The sequence below is a fragment of the Rhinoraja longicauda genome, chromosome 7, assembly GCF_053455715.1.
Source record: "Rhinoraja longicauda isolate Sanriku21f chromosome 7, sRhiLon1.1, whole genome shotgun sequence".
Taxonomy (NCBI): domain Eukaryota; kingdom Metazoa; phylum Chordata; class Chondrichthyes; order Rajiformes; family Arhynchobatidae; genus Rhinoraja; species Rhinoraja longicauda.
Genome location: NC_135959.1, coordinates 20516836 through 20540859, shown reverse-complemented (window position 1 = coordinate 20540859; position 24024 = coordinate 20516836). Strand labels below are relative to the sequence as shown.

The following is a 24024-nucleotide window of genomic DNA, read 5'->3' as shown; positions in this document are numbered from 1 at the left end:
TAAGCAGCAACTGAACAAAGATATGCAAAGGTATAAGCAGCAACTGAAAACAAAAAACTGCAAATGCTATAAATCTAAAGTAAAAACAGAAAATTCTCAGCAGGGCAGGCCATCTTTGACCTGAAATGTTAACTCTGCTTTTGTTCCCTTAAATGCTGCCTGAAACACTGAGTATTTTCAGGATTTTGTTTTTAGCATATTCGGCAAACTGTAATCTTAAACGCAAGTCTATCAATGCAAATTCCCTCTAGTTTTCATGTTGAGCCTCGGTATAGAAACATAGAAACATAGAAAATAGGTGCAGGAGTAGGCCATTCGGCCCTTCGAGCCTGCACCGCCATTCAATATGATCATGGCTGATCATCCAGCTCAGTAACCTGTACCTGCCTTCTCTCCATACCCCCTGATCCCTTTAGCCACAAGGGCCACATCTAACTCCCTCTTAAATATAGCCAATGAACTGGCCTCAACTACCTATGGAACCCATGGAGTCAACTATGATACGATGCGATAGAACTTTATTTATCCCAGGAGGGAAATTGATTTGCCAACAGTCATAAAAACACAATATACATGAAACATGAAATTAAAGTGACGAGTGGAAAGGATTGGGGATGTGCAAAGATTTGGGGGGGGGGGGGTGGAAGGGGAGTCAGTCTCATATGACCTAGCCATCCATATGATAAGACGAGTGTTCAGAGAATGGAGTGAGGTGGACACTGGAGTTCCCCTGGGTTCAGTGTGTTGGGTACCATGGCTTCTTTTGATCAACGACCCGAACCCTGGTATAAATGGGTGCCAGTTCATCGTTTGCGAATGATACAAAGTTTGGAAGGAAAGCGAAAACCATGGACGGAGATCGCAAAGAGTGTTTGGACAGGCTGGTGAACCAAGCAGAAACAATGCTGATGGGATTTGGTGCAGGTTTGGCAACAACCATTGGACTGGTGGGAGGAGGATTGAGGTCACAGGGAACACCTTCCAAAAAAGGTTTGTACAGTACAAAGTCAAGCAACCCAACACACCAAGGACTTTGGTAGTATGAGACCAGCAGATTTTCTGGATTATTAGATGTTATTTCCCGTAATTGCCCAATTCATTTTAAAAAAAGATGTTGCATCAATTTAGATGTCGTAATGAATTTTCCAATGAACCAGATAAGTTAACAGGGCTGTCAGCAGAAAGAGGGTTGAAACCGAGGGGGCAGGTGAGTGCGAAAGGAGGACAGCATCCAGGGCCTGGGTGAGTTGGAAGGCTGTGCTGGAACCAGAGGTGGGGCGAGTCAAAATGGGCCAATGCATTGCTTCACTCCTGCATCACTCTGTCATATGAGGAGTGTGAGATTGTCTTGTTTTTTTCACAAAAAAATTGGCTGAACTGTAAATGTCCATCATTTGTTGAAAAGCATTCAGGACAGTTTTTCTCCCCTTTATTCATGAGGACACTGTGGAGACCTGCTCCCCTCCCTAATCAGAAGGTGCTGGTGATCTGTTTTCACAAACTGCTGCAATCTTCATGCCTAAATGGCCAGCATAAAATGTACAGAAAAATAAAATTAATGGTTATAGATTACTCTTACTGGAGCGCACGCGATTGAGCAGTAAATCCATTCAGTCAGGAATTTACCCATTGAGGATTATATTGTGAAACCATAGCCCATATTGGGTGGAGAGTTTGAATTTTGCACATCTTGAAGTTTTGGAAATTCCCATTATTACACAATTACTTTAAGCAAAACAATTCCTCCAGAAATCAAAGGCGAGTGAATGATAAGAGTAGGATTGCCCAAGGTGGTGGAGGTTTTGTAATAGGGTGCAGCGGTAGAGTTGCTGCCTTACAGCGCCAGAGTCCCAGGTTCAATCCCGACTACAAGTGCTGTGTGTATGGAGTTTGTACATTCTCCCCATGACCTGCGTGGGTTTTGTCCTGAATCTCGGGTTTCCTTCTACATGGCAAAGACGTGCAGGATTATAGGTTTAATCGGCTTTGGTAAAATTGTCCCTCGTATGTGTAGGATAGTGTTAGTATGAGGGGTCACTGGTTGGGGCATACTCGGTGGGCTGCAGGGCCTGTTTCCGCTCTGTATCTCTAAACTATCTCTAAATTAAACCTCTTACCTTTCCATCATCGTAGATTATCCTTACATTCTCCGAGCCAAACTTGTCTGAATAAAGCTTCAGGAGGCGCTGGGAAATCTCAGACAGTTGAGTCAGCTTTGGCTCTTTATAAATATACTCCTTTCCATCCTCATCTTCAAAGAAGCCCTGTCAACAATGACGTCAGGGAAATTGAGTGAAAAGTACACAAACATGTGGACACACAAAACATTGAACCAAAGTTAAACCAATCAAAAACTTGAAGACAGCAAACAAAAGATTCTCCAAAGTCTCCTCAAGACCACTGTTAATGCCAACTGCAAAACACAAAGTGCTGGAGAACCACAGCGGGTCAGGCAGCATCTGTGGAAGGAATGGACGGATGACATTTCGGGTCAGAACCCTTCAAGAAGGTTGAAGGATTCTTCAAGAAGGGTCCCAACCAAAAAAGTCATCTGTGCACTCCCACTACAGATGCTGCCTGATTCAGCGAGCTCCTCCAGCACTGTTTTGCTCAAGATTCCAGCATCTGCAGTTTCTTATGTCTCCATATTAATGCCAACTGATTTCACATCACTTTTTTTTCATGGATCTCACTGATACTAATTTCCAGCTTAAAGGATTCAAACTAGTCAATGCCAGGTCATTTTATTGGACTTGGCATTGTTTTACTACATGTTTTAGGAGGCTAGCTTGGGGAGGAGAATCTGGCTGCTTTTGTATTTCCGTGAAACAAACAGATGCGAGTTTGCTGGCCATTTTACACAGAAACATCCGGAACTGCTTTTCAGGTTAGTGCAAGGTCACCACATTCGAATTGCAAAGCTTGGACAGGAGCGGAACAATGAATGGGATTATTTCACAAATCACGGACAAGACTTTGCAACCAAATTAATCAAAGACATTTTGCAAAAGGTGTTAAAGATTTTTTGTTTTAAAAAAAGACACGGATTATGAAAAGTTACTTTTGTTTATAAATTCAAATGCAGATCTGAAGTTAATCTTCTCATTTTTGTTAAGCAATTTAGGAGAATTTAATAACACATCTGTAGTAGCATTGGCATTTGGACAGACAGTATGGTTTCTCCAAACAAGAAGCAAGCTTTGTGATAAGCTGCATGGATATGATGCTGTCACGGTGTTCATAGTACCTCACCAATATTGGACCTCAAAAGCAGTCCATGTTGTGTGGCTCAGAGAGTGAATGCCAGGGATTCATTATCTAGATTCAGAACCTGATGTGCAGAATTGCCCAAAACCCTCAAGGTCGGCTCAGATTTGCATAAAGGTACGTGGAGCACGGAAGTAAACCGATCTCAATGCAGACAAATAACTCCAAATTACAACTGGCTGAATGAAGCACAGGCATCATTCCAGTTTTGGAACAGAACGGGTAGGGGTGATGTGCAAGAAGTCTTCGAAGAACAGATGATAAGCTGACATAAAAATACTATCCACAGCAAATCAGACCGCCTTTTAATGCAGCAAGGCGTACTGCATCACTTGCGACACCATCATGGAATTACCTCCACATCTCTCTCACTGTCTGTAAACTGGTACTGCTATAAAGGTTATAAAAGACAAAGAACAAAAGCGATAATTACATTTGTTCCAAGCATTCGCGCTAGAGGTAATCACCTAAAACTAAAAAACACACCAAACTTAACAACCATCAAACTACAATGATAACTTTTAAAGATTATTTTTTCTAATGGTGATGTATGTCAATGGAAAGTGGAATGCAGAGCCGAGTGTTCCACACTTCTACATGCATCACAATGGACAAAGCAAGGCAGTGAATGGCAATCTAAACACGTCACACCTCTTCCCCCGACAGTTATGGTTAAGGTTATGACTGCAAAGCAGACAACTTCAGAAACAAGCTAGCAAGGTCACACCACGACACATGAAGAGCTCACAGCTGACATGGAAAGAGTTGCTGCAAAACTTACCGCTGCCTTCAATAAGAGAAAAGGGTGAAAAGGAAAAGATTAGTGAAAAGACTCAACACAGGTTCTCGGGTGCTACAGAGAAGACATGAGCAACATCTTTCATCTTGGTTACTTATTTGTCCGTACAGTTTGCACGTTCTCCCGCGTGGGATTCCCCCGGGTGCTCTGGTTTCTTCCCACACTCCAAAGATGTACACGTTTGCGGGTTAATTGGCTTCGGTAAAAATTGTAAATTGTCCCTAGGGTGTAGGATAGTGCTAGTGTACGGGGATCGCTGGTCGGCGGGCACGTGGTGGGCTGAAGGGCCTGTTTCCGCACAAAATCTCTAAACTACACTAAGCTATTTATATGTAATTTTTAAAAAAAATCAGCATTCAAAAGTCAGTCAAGAGTTGGTTTTCCTTCAGCTCTCTCAGCCTTTTAATTTTCACTGAATATTAATCTCCTGTAGAGAATAAAAAATACTCACCTGCCCAAAAAAGCCAACTCGAAAGTAGGTGCCAAGAAGTCGCTTTCCCGTGTGTGTAACCTCCGTGATTTTCTTGTAGGCCTGATGGAGCGTTTCGTAGAGGTGGGCAAGTTTCTGTTGGGGTGTATAATGGAGAAACACATTAAACGTCTCTCGCCTACAAAATTAATTCAGCAAACCTTTGATAGATTAAACATAAAACATGTCTTTGGACATGTTCAGACTGAAGAAAGGTCTCGACCTGAAACGTCACCTATCCATATTCTCCAGAGATGCTGCCCGACTTGCTGAGTTACTCCAGCACTTTGTGTCCTACGTTGTTTTCAACGTAATCCAGGACCACTCCTGCCCAGGTCATTCTCCTTTCTGCCCTCTCCCGTTGGACAGACAATATAAAAGCTTGAAGTCACATACACCGATTCAGTGGCAGCTTGTATCCCTCTTATCAGACTACTGGACAAAGGAAAGTAGGGAAAAAAAACTACAGATGCTGGTTTAAATCGAAAGTAGACACAAAATGCTGGAGTAACTCAGTGGATCAGGCAGCATCTCTGGAGAGAAGGAATGGGTGATGTTTCGGGTCGAGACCCTTCTTACTGAACAAAGGGATGTATTCATGCCACCACCCCACAATCTACCTCATTGCTTCCCTTCCACTTTTCTATATCTGCTATATCATTTATATTTTCTACTAGACCAAGTGGACCCATTGGTCCCAAACCTCTCCTGCATTGGTGCAGCACCCTCTCCTTCCCCCCTCCCCCCCCCTCCTCCTTCCTCTCCCCCTTATCCTCCCTCCTCCCCCCTCTCACCCCCTCCCTCCCTAGGAGATAGATTTAAACTTTAAAATGTGAATAACTTTAAAAATATAACACCAATTTCAATGAAACTTCTTCCATTACCACCAAAGGGACGACGGTGAGTAAGGTGGGCCTAAAGTTGTCGTGCTATCGTGTACCGTTTTGGCTGTAGTTCAGGAACAAACAAACAAACGAGTTTTAGTATATAGATATATTGGGAGAATTTGAATGGTGATTTTGTAACAGTCTGAAGAAGGGAGCCGACCCGAAACATCACCTATCCACATTCTCCAGAGATGCTGCCTGGCCCGCTGAGTCACAACACTTTGCGTCTTTTCTTCTAATATAATTCCATCTTTGTTTGTGCTTGTTCAGACAACAGAAGATACGTTGACCGTAACATGTGAACTGTTGTTCAGCAACTTCCAGTCTGCGATGCTGAAGGTATAAGATAGATTTATCCCCAACCCTGCCACCTGTGTGGAGGACCACGTTCACTCACCTCAAACTCCTGTCTTTCCTCATAAACCGGAATAATCAGTTTGTAAACATTGGTAATAAGTTCGTAACGTTCTGCTTTCCAGAGTCCATCTGCACACTGTTCCAACAGCTCCATCAACACATCCTGTGAAAACACCAGGCAAAGGATCAGTTTTCAATGTAATCTTCTACCCGCTACAGAAAACTGCCAACAGAGAACGAGGTTATTCAAAGCAATGTGCAGGTGCTCTCCAATCAGTTCCACTCCCTGATCTTTTTGCATTGAATCCATTGTCCTTTTAGTCAATGTTTTCCTGACCAAACTCAAGAAATAGGAACAGGAGGAGCCACAGCCCCTCATGCTTGCCCTGCCATTCATTACATCCTGGCAGATCTTTTAAATGTGGCCAGGTTTCTATAATATTTAAAATCTGTCTTCAAATAAAGAAATACCTATAATCTTTGTAACATAATGTGTATTTGACATCTAACCGTTCCCTTAGTTAAAGTCAAGAGGAGGTAATTTGGTCCCTTGTGCCTACTCCACCATTCAATAAGGTATCACAAAATGCTGGAGTAACTCAGCAGGTCAGGCAGCATCTTGGAGAGAAGGAATGGGTGACGTTTCGGGTCGAGACCCTTCTTCAGTCTGAAGAAGGGACCGAATGACCTCCTCTTGACTTTAACTAAGGGAACGGTTAGATGTCAAATACACATTATGTTACAAAGATTATAGTTACTTCTTTATTTGAAGACAGATTTTAAATATTATAGAAACCTGACCACATGGAGTAACCTGCTGAGTTACTCCAGCATTTTGTGATACCTTCGATTTGTACCAGCATCTGCAGTTATTTTCCTCCACCATTCAATAAGATCATGCTCTTCTTCTATCTCAACACCACTTTCCTGCGTTAACCTCAAACTCTTTTTTTTTCTTCTCCCTTAATGTCCAAAAGTTGTCATCAAAACACTTTCCCTCTCACCACAAAATCTATTATCAATCCCCCTCATTCAGTGACAAGGACTAATCAAAGGAGAAGATGGAACAGTTCTAGGCAAAGAACAGGTTGTCCACTGGCTCTGTGAGGGGTTGAAGCATCAATGGCCTCAAGCCCCCATTTCTTTTCCGGTTGCATTCTTTAGCTACCCTGACCTGAATCACCCAAAAGATTGAAGCGATTCAAGCACAACCTAGGATCATTGCAACTTGAGCCTTTTTTCTTTCTGCTGTTTCAACTAAATTGAGTTATTAGCGGCGGCACGATGGCGCAACGGTAGAGTTGCTGCCTCACAGCGCCAGGGACCCAGCTTCGATCCTGACTACGGGTGCTGTCTGCACAGTGTTTGTACGTTCTCCCCGTGATTGTGTGCTTTTCTCCGTGATCTTCGGTTTCCCCCCATATTCCAAAGACGTACAGGATTTGTAGGTCAATTGGCTTGGTATAAAGCATTTTTTAAATTGTCCCTTGTGTGTATTGGATAGTGTTAATGTGCAGGGATTGCTGGTTGGTGCGGACACGGTGGGCCGAAGGGCCTGTTTCCGCGCTTTATCTCTAAACTAAATTATGCTTAACCTAGTCTTAAATGTTAATCACAGCCCTTTACATTGAAATTTAAACTAGTTCTTTTGTGTCTCCAGCTTTCACCAACATTTGGCCAATTAACTGAAAAATAATTACTAAGAGATGAACAGGCACATGAAACTGATGAATTCGAGTAATACAGGATTGAGACCGTTCCTTCAGCCCATCATGCCCTTGCTGACAACCATGTACCCATCTATGCTCATCCTAATAATCAGCACTTGGTGCATAGTCTCCTGTTCCATGCAGGTAGATAGTTCAAAAATGTTGTTAGAATCTCTGACTCTACCACCTCATGCACTTCAGATTCCAATTATCCTCAGGAAAAAAAAATGCTTCATAAATCCTCTAAACCCCTACCTCTTATCCTAAACCCATGCACTCTTGTTCTAGACTCTTCTAATATGGGAAAAGATGTTCTACTATTTCTCCTACTATGCCCCCTCATCATATTATCTCTCAGCCTCCTCCGTTCCAAGGGAGAACAAAACCTAAGCTATCCAGTCTCTCCTCATAACTGAAACACTGGCAGGTTTGGAGGGATATGGGCCAAACACAGGCAGCTGGGACTAGTGTAGATGGGACTTGTTGGTCGGTGTGGGCAAGTTGGGCCGAAGGGCCTGTTTCCATGCGGTCTGACTCTATGGCTCCATTCAGGCGAATCTCCTCTGTACCCTCTACTTGGGGCAAGTTTTAAAGAAGTCACGTATTAGAGCAGCTGCTGGGACCTGGAATGGGCTGCCTGAAATGGTATTGGAAGCAGATTCTACAGGAATTTGCAGAGAGGAAAGGGGAGAAACACTTGGAAAGTAAATGTTTCAATGATGCAGATTGGTGTGAAACTGAGACAAGACTTCCCTTGTGAAGTGTGATCATTGATTAATGAGGGAAATACAACAATCGATTTCTGCCCAGCAAGATCCCACACATAAATAAAGTCATGGCCTTCTGCTTTCATTCCAACAGCACTGTGTGGGAGACAACCACTGCCAAGGAGAATGGGGAGAATCTGTCTCTCTTCTACCAGACATTGCGATGGGAACTGACTGTACCTCAGTTTTACATCTCAGCTTAAGGACAGGTTGTTGAAACAGCAGGTACTAGCACTGGTACATTGGGCTTAATGGCCTGCTTCTGAACCCTAAGACTGTAATAGTCAAAATTTCTGTGCAAATAAATTGGCTGATGGTAATATGTGAAATTATGAGAGAGCAATAACTTGCAAAGCAAAGAAAATTGGCAAAATAAGCCTCTGGTGTGATAAAAATTTAACTGCAATATAATCTGAACATAAAAATGAAAACCTGTGCTATAAATATTTTTACCACATAATCAATCGCTTCTGTTATAAAGACAGGGCGCAATAAAAATAAGGATGATTGGCAATAAAAGTGGTCACAGCAATAAATTTATGAACAGTGCAGCAAAGATTGCAATGTTTATAGTACTGCTATATAGCAAAACAGTGAAATTCTAACTTGCAGGAAGTGAACTACCGGGAAGGAACGAGCATTGAATCGCAACGCAAAGCCATGTGGTGCCAAGGAAGGTGGCCGCATTCAATCAACACAATCAAAGAGTCATATAGCATGGAAACAGGTCCTTTGATCCAACTTGCCCACGAGGCCCAAGATACCCAACTACACTAGTTCCACCTACCTGCATTTGCCCCATGTCTTTCTCAACCTTTCCTATCCACGTATCCCACAGTTTATGCATCTGGAATCGGAAGGACGGACTTAACATTTTACAATTTTCCTCTCCGTGACTCACTATATTTTCCCAATTTTTCAAGATTCAATTCAATTAGTAGCCAATAAGCCAAATAAAATTTCTGTGAAACACTGGCGCATTTTGAGTGCGGCTGGAATTTAAGGCACAAGTTCTGGACGGCCTCTGGTTTACAGAGGGTAGAACAGAGGTCAGGCCAGTAGTGGATCAGTGGCAAAGGCACGGATGAAGGTTTTTAACAGTGGTTGACTTGGAGTGGGAATGAAGATATACAGGTTACGAACTTATACTTAGCTTACGAACACCTGACTTATGTACAACACCTGTGCATGACATATGAGCAAGTCTTTGATTTGCCAGTTAATGTGGGTCTGCAGGCATCTTCTGCTGAGTGGGAACTTGGTTCGTGACAGTATCTGAATGGTGGAGTTAAACATCCTTTCTTCACTACTCATTGCTCCTGGTCGGCCTATGTTTTTATTTAATTATATTGGCGGGCGACCACATTTCTGCATTTCGTGTTATGAACAGTTCTCAGAAAAGGAACCCTGTGTGACCTGGGGATTACTTGCACTTATTCTACTGGGGAGTCCACCAGGCCTAACTCAGATCCCACCAACTGCCCAAAGGGAAATGCTTAATTCCCATTCCTGGTCATAAGATCATAAGTGATAGGAGGAGAATTAGGCCAGTCGGCCCATCAAGTCTATTCCACCATTCAATTATGGCTGATCTATTTCTCCCTCCTAACCCCATTCTCCTGCCTACTCCCCATAACTTCTGATACCTGTACTAAACAAGAATCTATCTATCTCTGCCTTAAATATATTCACTGACTTTGCCTCCACAGCCTTCCGTGGCAAAGAATTCCACAGATTCACCACCCTCTGACTAAAGAAGTTCCTCCCCATCTCCTTCCTAAAAGAACTTCCTTTAATTCTGAGGCTAAGACCTCTAGTCCTAGATTTTCCCACTAGTGGAAACATCCTCTCCACATCCACTCTATCCAAGCCTTTCACTATGCTGTATGTTTCAACGATGGCCCCCCTCTCATTCTTATAAACTCCAGCGAGTACAGGCCCAGTGCCGTCAAACGTCCATCATATGTTAATCTGCTCATTCCTACTCTGTTGACGGATTTTCAGAACAATTAAATGAAACTTCCAGAGCTGACTCAGGAGACCGCAATGGCCAAATCACACTGAGAGTGGCAATTATCAGTCATTCAAATCAACACTGCAAGCAACTATAACAAGCATTGGTTTAATTATGTCGACTATGATCTTGTCGATGATTAATATTTGCTACAATGACTTGGCGATAAAAGGTTAATAGTCCATCAAAGGCAACTGTTTTAGAAACAGTTGATAATTGAATTTGCAACATCAGTGTATTCTTATCTGCCCAAAGTTTGCTTACAATGTAGATTCTGTATTTACTGTTAACAAGGCAGGCTGCAGAAAAAAATTGCACCTCCCAGCACTGCCACTTCAGTCCCCAGAATATTTCCAAGCCAGCACTGAGGCAGTGCTGCACTGTTGGAAATACCAACTTTCAGATGTGAAACTCAAAAGATCCCAGAGTTGTAGATCAAAAAGCGAATTTCTCCTTAATTCAAAGGGTGGTGGGTGGTGGGTGGATGGAACGCGTTGCCAGATGAGGTAGTTGAGGCAGGAACTATCGCAACGTTTAAGAAATAATTAGACAGGTACATTACAGGTACATTGATAGGACAGGTTTAGAGGGATATGGGCCAAACGCAAGCAGGTGGGAGTGGTGTAGATGGGACATGCTGGTCGGTGTGGGCAAGTTGGGCCGAAGGGCCTGTTTCCACGCTATATGGCTCTATGACTCAATATTACCTGCGTAGGCTCATTATCATGTTGACACTAATTCACTCTCACTCCAATCTCTGGTCTGTGGCCTTTAGCTTAGAGATAGAGCACGGGAACAGGCCCTATGGCCCACTGAGTCCACACCGACCAGCGATCCCTGCACATTAACACTATGCTACACACATCGGGGATAATTTACACTTAAACCAAGCCAATTAACCTACAAACCTGTACGTCTTTGGAGTGTGGGAGGAAACCGATCTAGGAGAAAACCCACGCAGCACACGGGGAGAACGTACAAACTCCGTACATACAGCACCTGCAGTCGGGATCGAACCCGGCGACTCCGGCGCTGGAAGAGCTGTGAGGCAGCAACTCTACCGCTGAACCACCCAAAAATTACTATTACGACCATACCCACGATTCCCGACGCAACCTGGAAACACAACACCTCATCTTTGTCTGGGCACGCTGCAGCCTTCAATTATGAACTCTCCAAATCCTAATAGCTCACTCTTCCTGTCTGTCTGTCTCACAACTGGCCATTTGTCCCCTTCATGATGTCGGCTCGGTTTATTCTATTTGTACGGTCTGGCCTGCTGGCATGTCCCACAGCCTCACCGTTAACAACACGTTACACAGACAAAGAAAGCAAGGTGCTGGTAACTGCCCCCGTTAGGCCATTTGGACTCATCCAATCACAGGCATTCCCTTTATTCTCTACATCGCTCCCCATCTTCTCTTCTACTGAAGACTAGCTTGCATATCTCCCTTTCCCAGCCTGATGAAGGTGATCCTGGACCCAAATCTTTAGCTGTTTCTCCTTCTGTATATGCTGCCTGACCTGCTGAGCATTTTCTGTTTTATCCAGTGTCTGCTTTTTTTCAGATCTTCTGCCATCATCAAACTACTGTTGGTGGGAGCTCGGTGCGTGTGAGCAGGAGTGCTGAGTTCTCTACATTACAACTGTGTTTAGTTTTAGTTTAGAGATATGGCGTGGAAACAGGCCCTTTGACCCACACAGTCCGCAAGGATCCCCCACACACTAACACTATCCTACACACACTGGGGACCATTTACAATTATACCAATTAACCTACAAACTTTGGAGTGTGGCAGGAAACTGGAGATACCGGTGAAAACCTGCGCAGGTCACGGGGAAAATGTACGAACTCCGTACAGACATCATGCATCGTCAGGGTCAAACCCTGGTCTCTGGCTCTGTGAGGCACCAACTCCACCACTGCGCCACCCAACAGTGAACACTTTAAAAAGATCCTTCTTTGGCCATCAAACACTTCAGGACACAGAGGTTGTGAAGAACACAAGAGTAAAATATAAAAGTTCCCTTATGGAACTATAAACTTGGAAGATTAATTTATTTTGAGGGAGACTGAAGCAAGATATATTCAGAAAAAACCCAATTCAGTTGTCACACTTTATCGTAGTGTTACGCACCCCATTAAAAAAAGTCACATCCAACCATTAACAAAATTATATGGAGCCATCAAAATAGACAGCCCATGGAACAATCAATGTTCCAACACACATAGACAGCACCAATCAGATCTAAGTGCCTTGGCAGAACAGAAACACTGAGGGAAGAGGTGTGACGTAGGAAGAAAGTATTACGATGGCAGGTTGTGGGAATGCCCAGATCAACTCACCTCATTGTAGTGGACATCTTGCATTCCTCCATCCTCCATCATTGCTGCCTCCTCATCAATGTTGGGTGTAATCACCTTAAAGGCCGAGCAGCCTTGTTTAAATATACCTGGAGAAAAGAGCAAAGTTAACATGAGGGTTCATATTGAACAACAATTCATCTGTGGAGTGCTATGAATGTATGAGCATGTCTGAGGAGCCAAACTCAGAACTTGGCTGACTTTTAAAGAGCATTCCGGTTCAGCGAGAACAGAGGTGGCACAACAGTTAGGGTCAGGACATGCATTTAGGTTAGATTAGTTCAGTTTATTATTGTCAGGTGCACTGAGCTACAGTGAAAAGCTTTTGTTTGCATGCTATCCGGTCAAAGAAAAGACTATATATGATTACAATCAAGACGTTCACAGTGTACAGATAAAGGATAAAGGGTACAAAATTTAGTGCATGTTGAAGTCCAATAAAATCAGATTAAATGTGTAGGAAGGAACTGCAGATGCTGGTTTAAACCGAAGATACTCACAAAAAAGCAGGAGTAACTCAGCTGGACAGGCAGCATCTCTGGAGAGAAGGAATGGATGACGTTTGGGTCAAGACCCTTCTTCAGACAAATCAGATTAAAGATAGCTCAAAAGTCTCCATGAAGTCTCCAAACTGAAGAAGGGTTCCGACCCGAAACGTCACCTATTCCTTTTCTCCAGAGATGCTGCCTGACCTGCTGAGTTACTCCAGCATTTTGCGTCTATGTCCAACGAGGTAGATGGGAGTTCAAGACCACACTCTAGCCTGATTAGAGCTGGGAAGAAAATGTCCCAGAATCTGGAGGTATGTGTTTTCAAACTTCTGCACTTCTTGCCTGATGGGAGTGGGGAGAACCAGGTGCACAGCAGTGTTGGGACCTGGAAATGTAAGTATCCTCCACAAGCTGCCATCTGCTCTCCCAGACATTCTCAGAGGTGAGACTCATGGCTAAAGCCTTTCCATTTCTATTTCACACATAAAGGTGCTCCTGAAACTTCCCCCAAAAACTAGTCATATAGCATGGAAACAGTGCTTGCTCTAATTCGTTCCCACTGACCGAGATGTCTACATCTTTATCTCCAAATGTACGTTCATTCAGCTTCCATTCAAACCCATCTCTACTCTTTTACTTCTAACATCATCTGTCCATTTCCCTCCACAGATCCTGCCATACCCACTGAGAAATTTCAATTAATCTCATATCCACATCCTTTGAAGGCAAAAGTAGATAATATGAATTTTCTTTGAATTGATCAAGGTGACCAAAGGCTATCTTTTTTCCACTACTAAGGATTTTATTCCAGACTAGGACTTTATTCCTTGGAGCACTGAGGGGCGATTCATAGAGGAGCATAAATTATGAGGGAAATAGACACAGAGTCTTTTAGCAAGGGTAGGGGAATCAAGAACCAGACAACATAGGTTTACTTTGAGAGGGGAAAGATTCAATAGGATCTTGAAGCGCAACATCTTCACTCTGAGGGTGGTGGGCATATGGATCGAGCTGCCAGAGGCAGTAGTTGAGGCAGATGCAATAACAACATTTAAAAGACATTTGAGTAGGTATGTGGATAGGAATGGTTTAGAGGGATGCAGCCAAACACAGTTAAATGGGACTAGCTTAAATGGGGCGGTCCAATGGGCATGGGCGAGTTGGGTTGAAGTGCCTGTTTCCTTGCTGTATGACTCTAAATTGGACAAAAGTCACAGAGAAAAATAAATAATCGTTTACACTGGTCAGGGCAAGAGGAAATCAGATGAAATGTACTCATGACCTCTAGTGGTAGCTTGTGTTTTTTTGGCATTACATTTGAAAACCTATAATACAATATTGTTTGGTGGATAGAAGATCATTCCAAAAAATAATCACATCATCATTGCTGTATAAAATGATGTTTTCAATACAAGGAAGCCTTTGCACCTTGCGCATCTCAGTGAGATCAAGAGCACAACTTTTGGGGACAATATTTTCATCTTTAGTGTTACGGCACTTCTCTGGACGTTTGAAGTCTTCCATCAGCACAAAGGATTTTACTTTAATTTAAGGATTCAGTGCGGAAACAGGCCCTTCGGCCCACTGAGGCCGCGCCGAACAGCAACCACCCCCGTATACTAGCACTATCCCACACACCAGGGACAGTTTACAATTTTACTGTCCAATTAACCTACAAACCAGTACGTATTTGGGATGTGGGAAGAAAACGAAGCACCTGGAAGAAACCCACGTGGTCACAGAGCGAATGTACAAACTCTGTACGGCCAACTCATTAATCTCCCAAACAACCCAACGACAGAAAATGTTTTGCAGCAACATGATTACATATATGCCATTCCGTGATTTGCAGAGTTGCAAACGGATTACTTTTATTTAATAAAAGCAATGGGGTGTGGAAGTCAACAATTCACAGAATGGTATAAATGTGCTCTGCTTTTTAATCATATTGTCACAAAACCATCTGCTAATGGCTGAAGTGGATGGTATATTCACATGTTGGATTTCCATTAGGTTTTAAACAATAAAGGAACTCCACCATCAGGATCAGCTTACACAGGTTCAGCTGCACTCAACACAGATATTGCAACTGAAGATTACACTGTGGTCCCCGACTGCTCCGAAGACCAGCATAATCTGGGCAATATCCCCTCCTGTGAGGTATAAGGTGATGGGTTCAAGTTCCACTCCAGAACCTCAAACTGTGAAAGGCCTGGATAGAGTGGATGTGGAGAGGATGTTTCCACCAGTGGGACCGTCTAGGACCAGAGGCCATAGCCTTAGAATAAAAGGACGAATCTTTAGGAAGGAGATGAGGAGGAATTTCTTTAGTCAGAGTGTGGTGATCCTGTGGAATTCATTGCCACAGAAGGCTGTGGAGTCCAAGTCAATGGATTATGTTTAAGGCGGAGATTGACAGACTCTTGATTAGTACGGGTGTCAGGGGTTATGGGGAGAAGGCAGGAGAATGGGGTTGAGAGGGAAAGATAGATCAGCCATGATTGAATTGCAGAGTGGATAAGGGGCAAATGGCCTAATTCTGCTCCTATAACTGCACGGTAGCGCAGCGGTAGAGTTGCTGCTTTACAGCGAATGCAGCGCCGGAGACTCAGGTTCGATCCTGACTACAGGTGCTGCACTGTAAGGAGTTTGTACGTTCTCCCCGTGACCTGCGTGGGTTTACTCCGAGATCTTCGGTTTCCTCCCACACTCCAAAGACGTACAGGTATGTAGGTTAATTGGCTGGGTAAATGTAAAAATTGTCCCTAGTGGGTGTAGGATAGTGTTAATGTACGGGGATCACTGGGCGGCACGGACTTGGAGGGCCGAAAAGGCCTGTTTCCGGCTGTATGTATATGATATGATAACTCTCGGGTGCAGTCGTGAGGGAATGCTGCACTGCTGGAGGTGCTACCTTTCTCAAGATAACTAAGTTACCAAGGCCACTTCTACTTAGTTAAGTGTATGCAATGGATCCAGTTAGGAAGCAAAGTAGTGGAGTTCTCCGCAGTGTCCTATGGGCAATATGTAACCTTCACATTGCATTAATAATCCAGATTATTCATCAACACATTGATAATTTTGGAATCTTGCTGGGATGAAGAGAGGTAGTTGGGATCTCTTCATTACAACAGGGGCCTCACTGATGGTAAAGCATTAGAAAGGACACTTGGAGATAATAAGCTCTACAACCAAGTCTTTCTAACGATTGCAAAGATACCTGATAAAATTCTATTCCTTTCTTCTAAATTCCTCCATAGCTGCCACCACTTTACCCCAATCTGTGTAATCTCCTCTAACCCTACAGTCCTGAGATCCCTGCTTATTTTTTGGCCAGTTGATCATTCCAAAACATAATGATTCCTCCGCTGGCAGCTGTCTCTTCTGCTGCTTAGCACCTGGGCTTTGGAATTTCCTCTCTAAATTTCTCTATTCTTCTTAAAACCTACCTTCTAGCTGAAGGCATGATTGATTTGCACTTCTTCCAATCTAGTGCACTGTATTCAGTTCTCACAACGTTTTCTCCATAACACTGGAGCAAGCCAACAAGATTTGTTGACCACTTTACAGAGCACCATTCAGTGCACAAATCTTCCAGTTGCCTGTTACTTTAATTCTGCTTCCCACCCTTACTCAGACCTTTTACACTGTTCCCACAAAGCACAATTAGTATGAATGGACAGGTTACAAACATTACATGCAACATTTAACATTAACAGACTTTGCTATTTGCTTCAGGGCCTGCCAGTTCTTATGAAAGGCTATCAACGGCATGGTGGCGCAGCGGTAGAGTTGCTACCCTACAGCGCCAGAGACCCAGGTTCAATCCTCACTACGGGTGCTGTATGTATGGAATTTGTACGTTCTCCCCGTGACCACTTGGGTTTTTCAGGGGTGCTCCGGTTTCCTCCCACACTCCAAATACAAACAGATTTGTCAGTTAATTGGCTTCGGTATAGATTGTAAATTGTCCCTAGTGTGTAGTATATTGCTAGTGTTCAGGGATTGCCGGTCAGCGTGGATTCAGTGGGCGGAAAGGCCTGTATATCTAAACTAAACCAAACCAGTCACTCTACAAATGCCACCTGACCTGCGGAATATTTCCAGCATTGTCTGTCTTCATTTTAAAACCAACCTCTGGTCAAATTCCAGGTAACCTGCCTTGATATCAATATCTCCCAATGTGCTTGATTGCCAATCTTATCTGGAAATACAGGTTTTGAGTTACTGTTGTTGATATCACTTTCTCTGGAAGTGATGCAGTGACTAATAATCCTGCTCCCAAAGCATTAGTTAAAAGTCTTATCACACCCGAAAATTAATCGTTACCAGGCCCACTGGCTGTGCAATAAAAAATATCTAACAAAAACATTGCAACCAAGGAAACAAAGGCGTTGGGTTTCCTGCATCAAAAAAATCGCTTCCAATCCTAGCCCCTTTTTGTTATCCACACAGAGGCATACAGCACTGAAAATATATTCTACACATAACATCCAGCAATCCTCCCACCTCCCAACTTAGCGGCACGGTGGCGTAGCGGTAGAGTTGCTGCCTCACAGTGTCAGAGACGCGGGTTCGATTCTGACCATGGGTTCTGTCAGTACGGAGTTTGTACGTTCTCCCTGTGACCTGCTTGGGTTTTCTCCGAGCTCTTCGGTTTCCTCCCACACTCCAAAGATGTACAGGTTTGTAGGTTCATTGGCTTGGTATAAATGTAAATTGTCCCTGGTGTGTGTAGGATAGTGTTAATGTGTGGGGTTGCTAGTCGGTGCGGGCCGAAAGGCCTGTTTCCGGACTGTATCTCTAAGCTAAACTAAACCCTTCGTCCGTGGTTTTCTGGGCAACTGTACATCAAGTGCTCACCCAGGTACATTTTGAATGTGCTGAAGGCTTCTGTCCCACCTCTATTTCAGGCAGTGAGTTCAAACCATTAAATAAAATCTAATGTCAATGAAGTAAAAAAAACTAGTGTAATCATGAAACTACGAGATTGTTGTGAAAACATGTCTGCCGCACTGATGCCCCACAGAGGACAAAATCTGTGGTTCTTGCCCAGTGTGGGTGTATGCGTGAACCCAGACTCAACAATATCAAAGAATCAAACAGATTGGAGACAAGGCCTTCAGCTCACCATTTGTACTGATCCCATTTTAGACTTTAGGTCCATGCCAACCAGCAACCACCCCGTACACTGGCACTGTGATACACACAAGGGACAATTTACAATTTTAGCGAAACTAATTAACCTACAAACCTGCACTTGAGAGAAAATCGGAGAAAACCCACATGGTCACAGAAAGTACAAACACCGTACAGACGGCACCCGTAGTAAGGATCAAACCTGGGTCTCTGGTGCTGTCAGGCAGCAACTCTACTGCTGCGCCACTCTGACGCCCTTTTATTCTCCCTGCATGACCATTAATCCCACCTCATTCTATCACCCTCCTACTCATAAGGAGTAATCTAATGTGGCCAAATAATCGCCCGAGCCGCATATCTTTGGGGACAGGGTGGACTGGAGGTCAGGATTGAACCTGGGAATCTGGAGCTGTGAACCAGCAGCTCTACCCGCGGTGTAAATATTTATTCTCTATCCAAAATGTTCTGGCATTTATGAATTCTGTACGGGTGAATTCCTATAACGTGGGGATACATGGTGCACACTTTATGTATATCTTTAAATGTACAAAACCTTCTTTCAGTGAGGCCGTAACATCCCCATCCCCAAAATCGACACCCCAACGTATTTCAGGAGAACCAAGATGTCCGCCTTACCTTTCCTCCTGAGGTATTCCGCCACCAGTGCTGCCACATGGACGTAGCACATGGCTGCCTGCACCCAAGACAAAAAGAGACAAGCTACCAGTCAGGAACTGTGACAAAGTTTACAAAAAAGGCAGAGTTGAAAGTAAGACGATAGAGGCTAAAAGAAAGCAAGCGACACTTCCTCTGCATAAGACCGAATCCGTAAGAAATTTTAGTTGCTTTCACCGCTGAAAGTAGCTGAATGAATAACTCGAAAATAATTCTTTGTAGCGAGTAACTTTTTAGGCAAATTGGTTCCAATTCCTTAATAGTCATTAAACAAGGTTGTGTAACGGCAACAAGGTCTCATGTGGGCTGCATGCTTGTTTTTGTCAAGAGTCATGGGTTCCAGCCGGATTCCAGGCCAATAGTTCAATGCAGTACTGTGGGAATGCTGAACTAACACCAAGGCCGCCTTTGGGATAAGATATTAAACTTGAGGCCCCGTCTGGTGTCTCAGGTGGGTGTCATGTTCCTTTGCCAAGAACAGGACCGTGTCCAGGTCAATCAACATCACAAAGGCAAGTGGTAGTGTTGTGGAGAGATATAGCGCCGAAACAGGCCCTTCAGTTGACCGAGTCTATGCCAAACATCAAACACCCATTTATGTGCATCCTACATGAATCGCATTTTCTAACAATTAATCTCACCACTTTTGTGGAGCCTGGCTACATTTCTGAAACTTTATATTGTGAACATGCCTGGAATGCCTTGATGTTGGGAAAGACACTACAAAAATGAAAGTAAAAGAAATGGAATAACAATTCAGAAAAGGAATAACAATTCTGGTTAATTATACCTCGGAGAGATCCCCGTTCTTGACGTGGATTTTTGCCATGCTGTCCAGCCAGGTTTTCCTCAATTCCGGAGTGCTCGCGTAGGACTTTGCCAGACTGTACTGAAGATCCACCAGCATTTCCGGATCATTTTCATGCTCTTTCATTTGAGCGGTGGCCATCAGGACTGTGCGAATGCGTTTGGTTAAGTCTTTAACCTCAGACGGGAATCCTGTAGACTACAACCAGGGCAATAAATCATCAGGTCATTCTGCTCATGTGGACCCTCTGCAAAGAAAATGATTCAGGGCTTTTCCTTCAATATTTCATCATGGATCTTTGTATTGTTTCCCTTCCAGTGCCCATCTAGTTCCCTTCTGAAAGCCCCATATAATTCTGTCAGACAAATAAAAAGCCCAAAAGATTCTAAAGAAGGGAATGTGAGGTTGTGGAGAAAAGTGGAGGCAATGGAAGGTTTTAGAACTTTTCAAAGATAGACACAAAGTGCTGGAATAACTCAGCAGGTCTCTGGAGAAAAGGGATGGTTGACATTTCGGGTTGGATCCTTGTACAGCCATGTACAGCGGGAGTGAGTAGATAGGAATGTTTGGTGACCGTTTGCATATCTCTGTCGGTGCCAAAACGTGGCAACACGTGTGTACTGCCAAGGTGAGGTCTGCTACATGATTTTACCGGGTTGTATGCAAAACAAAGCATTTCACTGTACTTGGGTACATGTGACAATAAAGTATTAATGAATCATTGAGGGGTGATCCATGAAAATGGAGACACAAGCCCGACTGACCGCAGACCGAATAATTAAACAAGGAGAGCAGACTCACCTTTACAGCTCTGTCACTGTTTGCACAGTTGTTAATAATAGCCAACGACTGCTGGAATCGTGTTCCTCCAATTCCAATCACATCAGCTATTAACTGGCTGACTGCAATGATCACCTGTAGAGCAAGCAGCAGGTTTAAAGATCCAATAAGCACCGACTTCCCAAAATCTTTTATTTTTGCCTCCTTAAATTCAAGAGGGTAGAAACTTATTTGTCATTGTTCACACCAAATGGGTTGGATGTAACAAGAGCTGTGCATTGTACTCCCTTCTGAAACCCAATTAAATTTCAAGAATGTTCCATACAACACTAGCAGGGCAAGTGGCCAAGGCTGAAACTCTATTCCCTGCTCTTTGCAGTAAATGGTAGGGATAGGTATGATGTATTTTCAAATTTCAAGTCGTCAATATGAACAGATGAACTTCCTGATCAGAACCGTGCCCTTTTTTTTTGCAAATTACCTTTCAGTGTGTGCACAGTTCTGTTATTTTCACTACACAATTCAAATTATTCGCCAATTCAAAACATTCAAATGGAAAACGTTCGGAAAAATCAAGTTGTAGAAAAATACAAGCGCTAAACCAATTAAGGAATGGAGAGTAACTTGATCTAACAGGGCAGCAACAAGGAACTGCAGATGCTGATACACAAAAGGACACAAAGTGCTGGACTAACTCAGCGGGTCAGTCATTATCTCTGGAGAACATGGATAAGTGACGTTTTGGGACGAGACTCTTCTTTGTGTGAAGATGGGTATCGAGCCGAAACGTCACCTATCCATGTTCTTCAGAGATGTTGCCTGACCCGCTGTTACTCCAGCTCTTTATGTACTTTTGTGATCTAAAAATATGTGATCTGAAATGATGTGAATATAACTGTGTCATATTCTAAAGGAAATCAGATGAATACTTTAAAGGGAGAATATCAACAGATGCCCACCTCCTTGTGGCAAGAAGGTCAGGGAAGGGAAGCAGGGGTCATTGTCAAGGTTGGTCACGGGCAGTTGTGTACTGCAGAAACCTGTGCTCTACGGATTGTTCCCAAGAACGCACAAAAAAGGTAAACATCGATTGCTGCTCAAAGACAATCAACCATCCTCTGCCACCATGGGTGGCACAGCGGTAGAGTTGCTGCCTTACAGCGTCAGAGACGCGGGTTTGATCCAGACTATCGTGCGGGTTTTCCCTAGGTGCTCCGGTCTCCTCCCACTCTCCAAAGACGTACAGGTTTGTAAGTTCATTGGCTTCAGTAAAGAAGGGGAGGGGGCTGGCGTGGTGGGGGGGGGGGGCGTTGTCAGTGTGGGGGGGTCGCTATCAGTGTGGGGGCAGAACAAAGTAGGGTGTGACGTGGGATACTTAGTAACTTTGTCGGCGCCTTTGTGTGGCGGCTCTTTCAAAGAATGGTCACATATGACAATAAAGTATTCATTCATTCATTCATTCATGCGTGTGTGGTGTGTGGAAGCACCACAGGCTGGGACGTTGACATTTTGTAAGGGAATGCACAAACTTGATCCACATTTGATACTATAAATGTGGATAATGACAAATCCAATTGTGGATTAATAAATTACACATATTTTGAATAAAGTATATTTTGGGGAGAAAACAGCAGGGTAATTAGAAAGGATAGGAGAGTGCGACTAATTACATAACTCTTTCAAAGAGTTGTTTTTCTCTTCTCCTTCAACTCCACTTAGGTCAAACCTCAACATTTGCTGACTGAATGAAAACAAAAAGCTGAATCTTACACGTCCCTTTCAAGACACCCAAAGGCCCCTTGCATTGAATTCACACAAAGCAAGCTCATTTGACAGTTGATGATCCACATTTAAGTGACGTCGATTGTGGGAAAAATACCCGTCAGAATACAAGTGAGAAATTCCCTACTCTTATTCTAAATATTGCAATAGGATCTAGTTTGTCCACTTGAAAGCTGTAAGGCCTCCTAGAAGGTTGGCATGGCCAATTGGATAGCCACTATCCTAGGCTGCACTGGATATTTGGGCTTGAATCTTCAGAGAGGGATTTGAACTCGAATCTCCATGTATTAAATTGTTCCATCAGAATTGTCCACTCCACCACCCCGTCACCAAGCAATGCTGGCCATCTATTGCAGCAACTCACCAAGGGTCCTCCAATAACATCTCCCAAACCACAACCTCTGTGAATAGAGGAAGGGCCATTTGGGAAAACCATCTCCTGCGGGTTCTCCTCCAAGTCTCAAACCACCCGAAGCTGGAAATCTATCTATCTATCATAATTTACTCATTGTTGCTGAGTCTAAGTTTGAACTCCCTCTCCAACACCACTGTCGGGGCATTTACACCAGAAGGGCTGTACTGGTTCAAGACATGGTTGATTAATACAGGTGCTCCTCAACTTACGATGGGGTTACGTTCCGAGAAACCCATCGTAAACCGAAAATTTCGTAAGTCGAAATGCATTTAATACACCTGATCATGTGGCCGGAAGCGAGCTGAGGCTCGCGACAGGTCGCTGCCGTTTGCACCATCGCAAAGTCGAAATATCGTAAGTCGAAGCATCATAAGTCGGGGAGCATCTGCACCTCCCCAAGAGCAACAATGGATCAATAAATGCTGGCCATCCCAGCAATGCCACATTTCACCCCTAATTACAAAACTAACTTTACCTTGACACTTAAGGTTAACATTTTCCACTCCTTTCATCCCCCCTTTATCTCAGACAGTAAAGGCTGCAAGAGCAGGGGCACAGCTCTGTGTGGCACCTTGCCCACCCTATTAGAATGCCAATGCCTACTTCCCATTGACTCAAGCTGGATAGCAGCCAAGATCAGCAGGGTGAAAGAACAGTATGCCAATGTGCAGTCCATATCTATGCTTTTGAAGTTAATCTTTTTAATTGATCAGAAACATCACAATCCAAAAAATTGCTAAATTAGTACCATCCATTTAACAATAGCAGGATTACATAACCCCTTGTGGTCACATTAACTGAAAGAAACAGAAAATTATTTGTCCCGTCCAAAAGTTTCTGTTGTCTGGCGCCACAAAGATAAGTAGGGTTCTCCCCTGAAGTGGCCTGCTTGAGTTTCTCATAATGTTCCCATGTTGATAGAAAACAAACGAGATATCGGACCAGGAGAGGTCTGCCTGGTCCTTTGAGCCTGCTCTGCTATTCTTTAAGATCACAATGATGGCTCAGGTTAATATATTCCTTTATTCGTCCCACACCGAAGAAATTTACAGGTTGAAGACTCTTCATCAGAGGGTCGGACGAAGGGCCTTGAACCTGAAACATTAACTCTGCTTCTTTCTGCCCAGATGTTGCCCGACCTGATGAGCATTTCCAGCATTTTGCGTTTTGCTGATTCCGACAGGGGGACAGTAAGGAGATCCGAGGGGCAGTTTTTCCACACAGAAGGTGATGAATATTAGGAACGAACAATCAGAGGAAGTGGTAGAGGCAGATACAGCCTTTAAAAGGCATTTGGATT

The 24024-nt window shown here is 43.6% G+C and overlaps 1 protein-coding gene across 9 annotated transcripts in view; it reads right to left on the bottom strand.

Annotated features, from left to right (window-relative positions):
- LOC144595138 (dedicator of cytokinesis protein 9-like) overlaps window positions 1-24024 on the bottom strand; it is a 264207-nt gene that overhangs the window by 15315 nt on the left and 224868 nt on the right. For 6 of the 9 annotated variants that reach the window (XM_078402228.1, XM_078402233.1, XM_078402234.1 and 3 more), the window contains 8 exons: window positions 20549-20662; window positions 19730-19945; window positions 18901-18958; window positions 12617-12723; window positions 5820-5942; window positions 4518-4631; window positions 3623-3658; window positions 2118-2264 (listed from right to left, as the gene is read on the bottom strand). In XM_078402228.1, coding sequence (XP_078258354.1) covers window positions 2118-2264; window positions 3623-3658; window positions 4518-4631; window positions 5820-5942; window positions 12617-12723; window positions 18901-18958; window positions 19730-19945; window positions 20549-20662 — 915 coding nt within the window. The remainder of the gene's footprint in view (window positions 1-2117; window positions 2265-3622; window positions 3659-4517; window positions 4632-5819; window positions 5943-12616; window positions 12724-18900; window positions 18959-19729; window positions 19946-20548; window positions 20663-24024) is intronic. The other 3 variants (XM_078402231.1, XM_078402226.1, XM_078402230.1) reach the window with 1 other exon arrangement.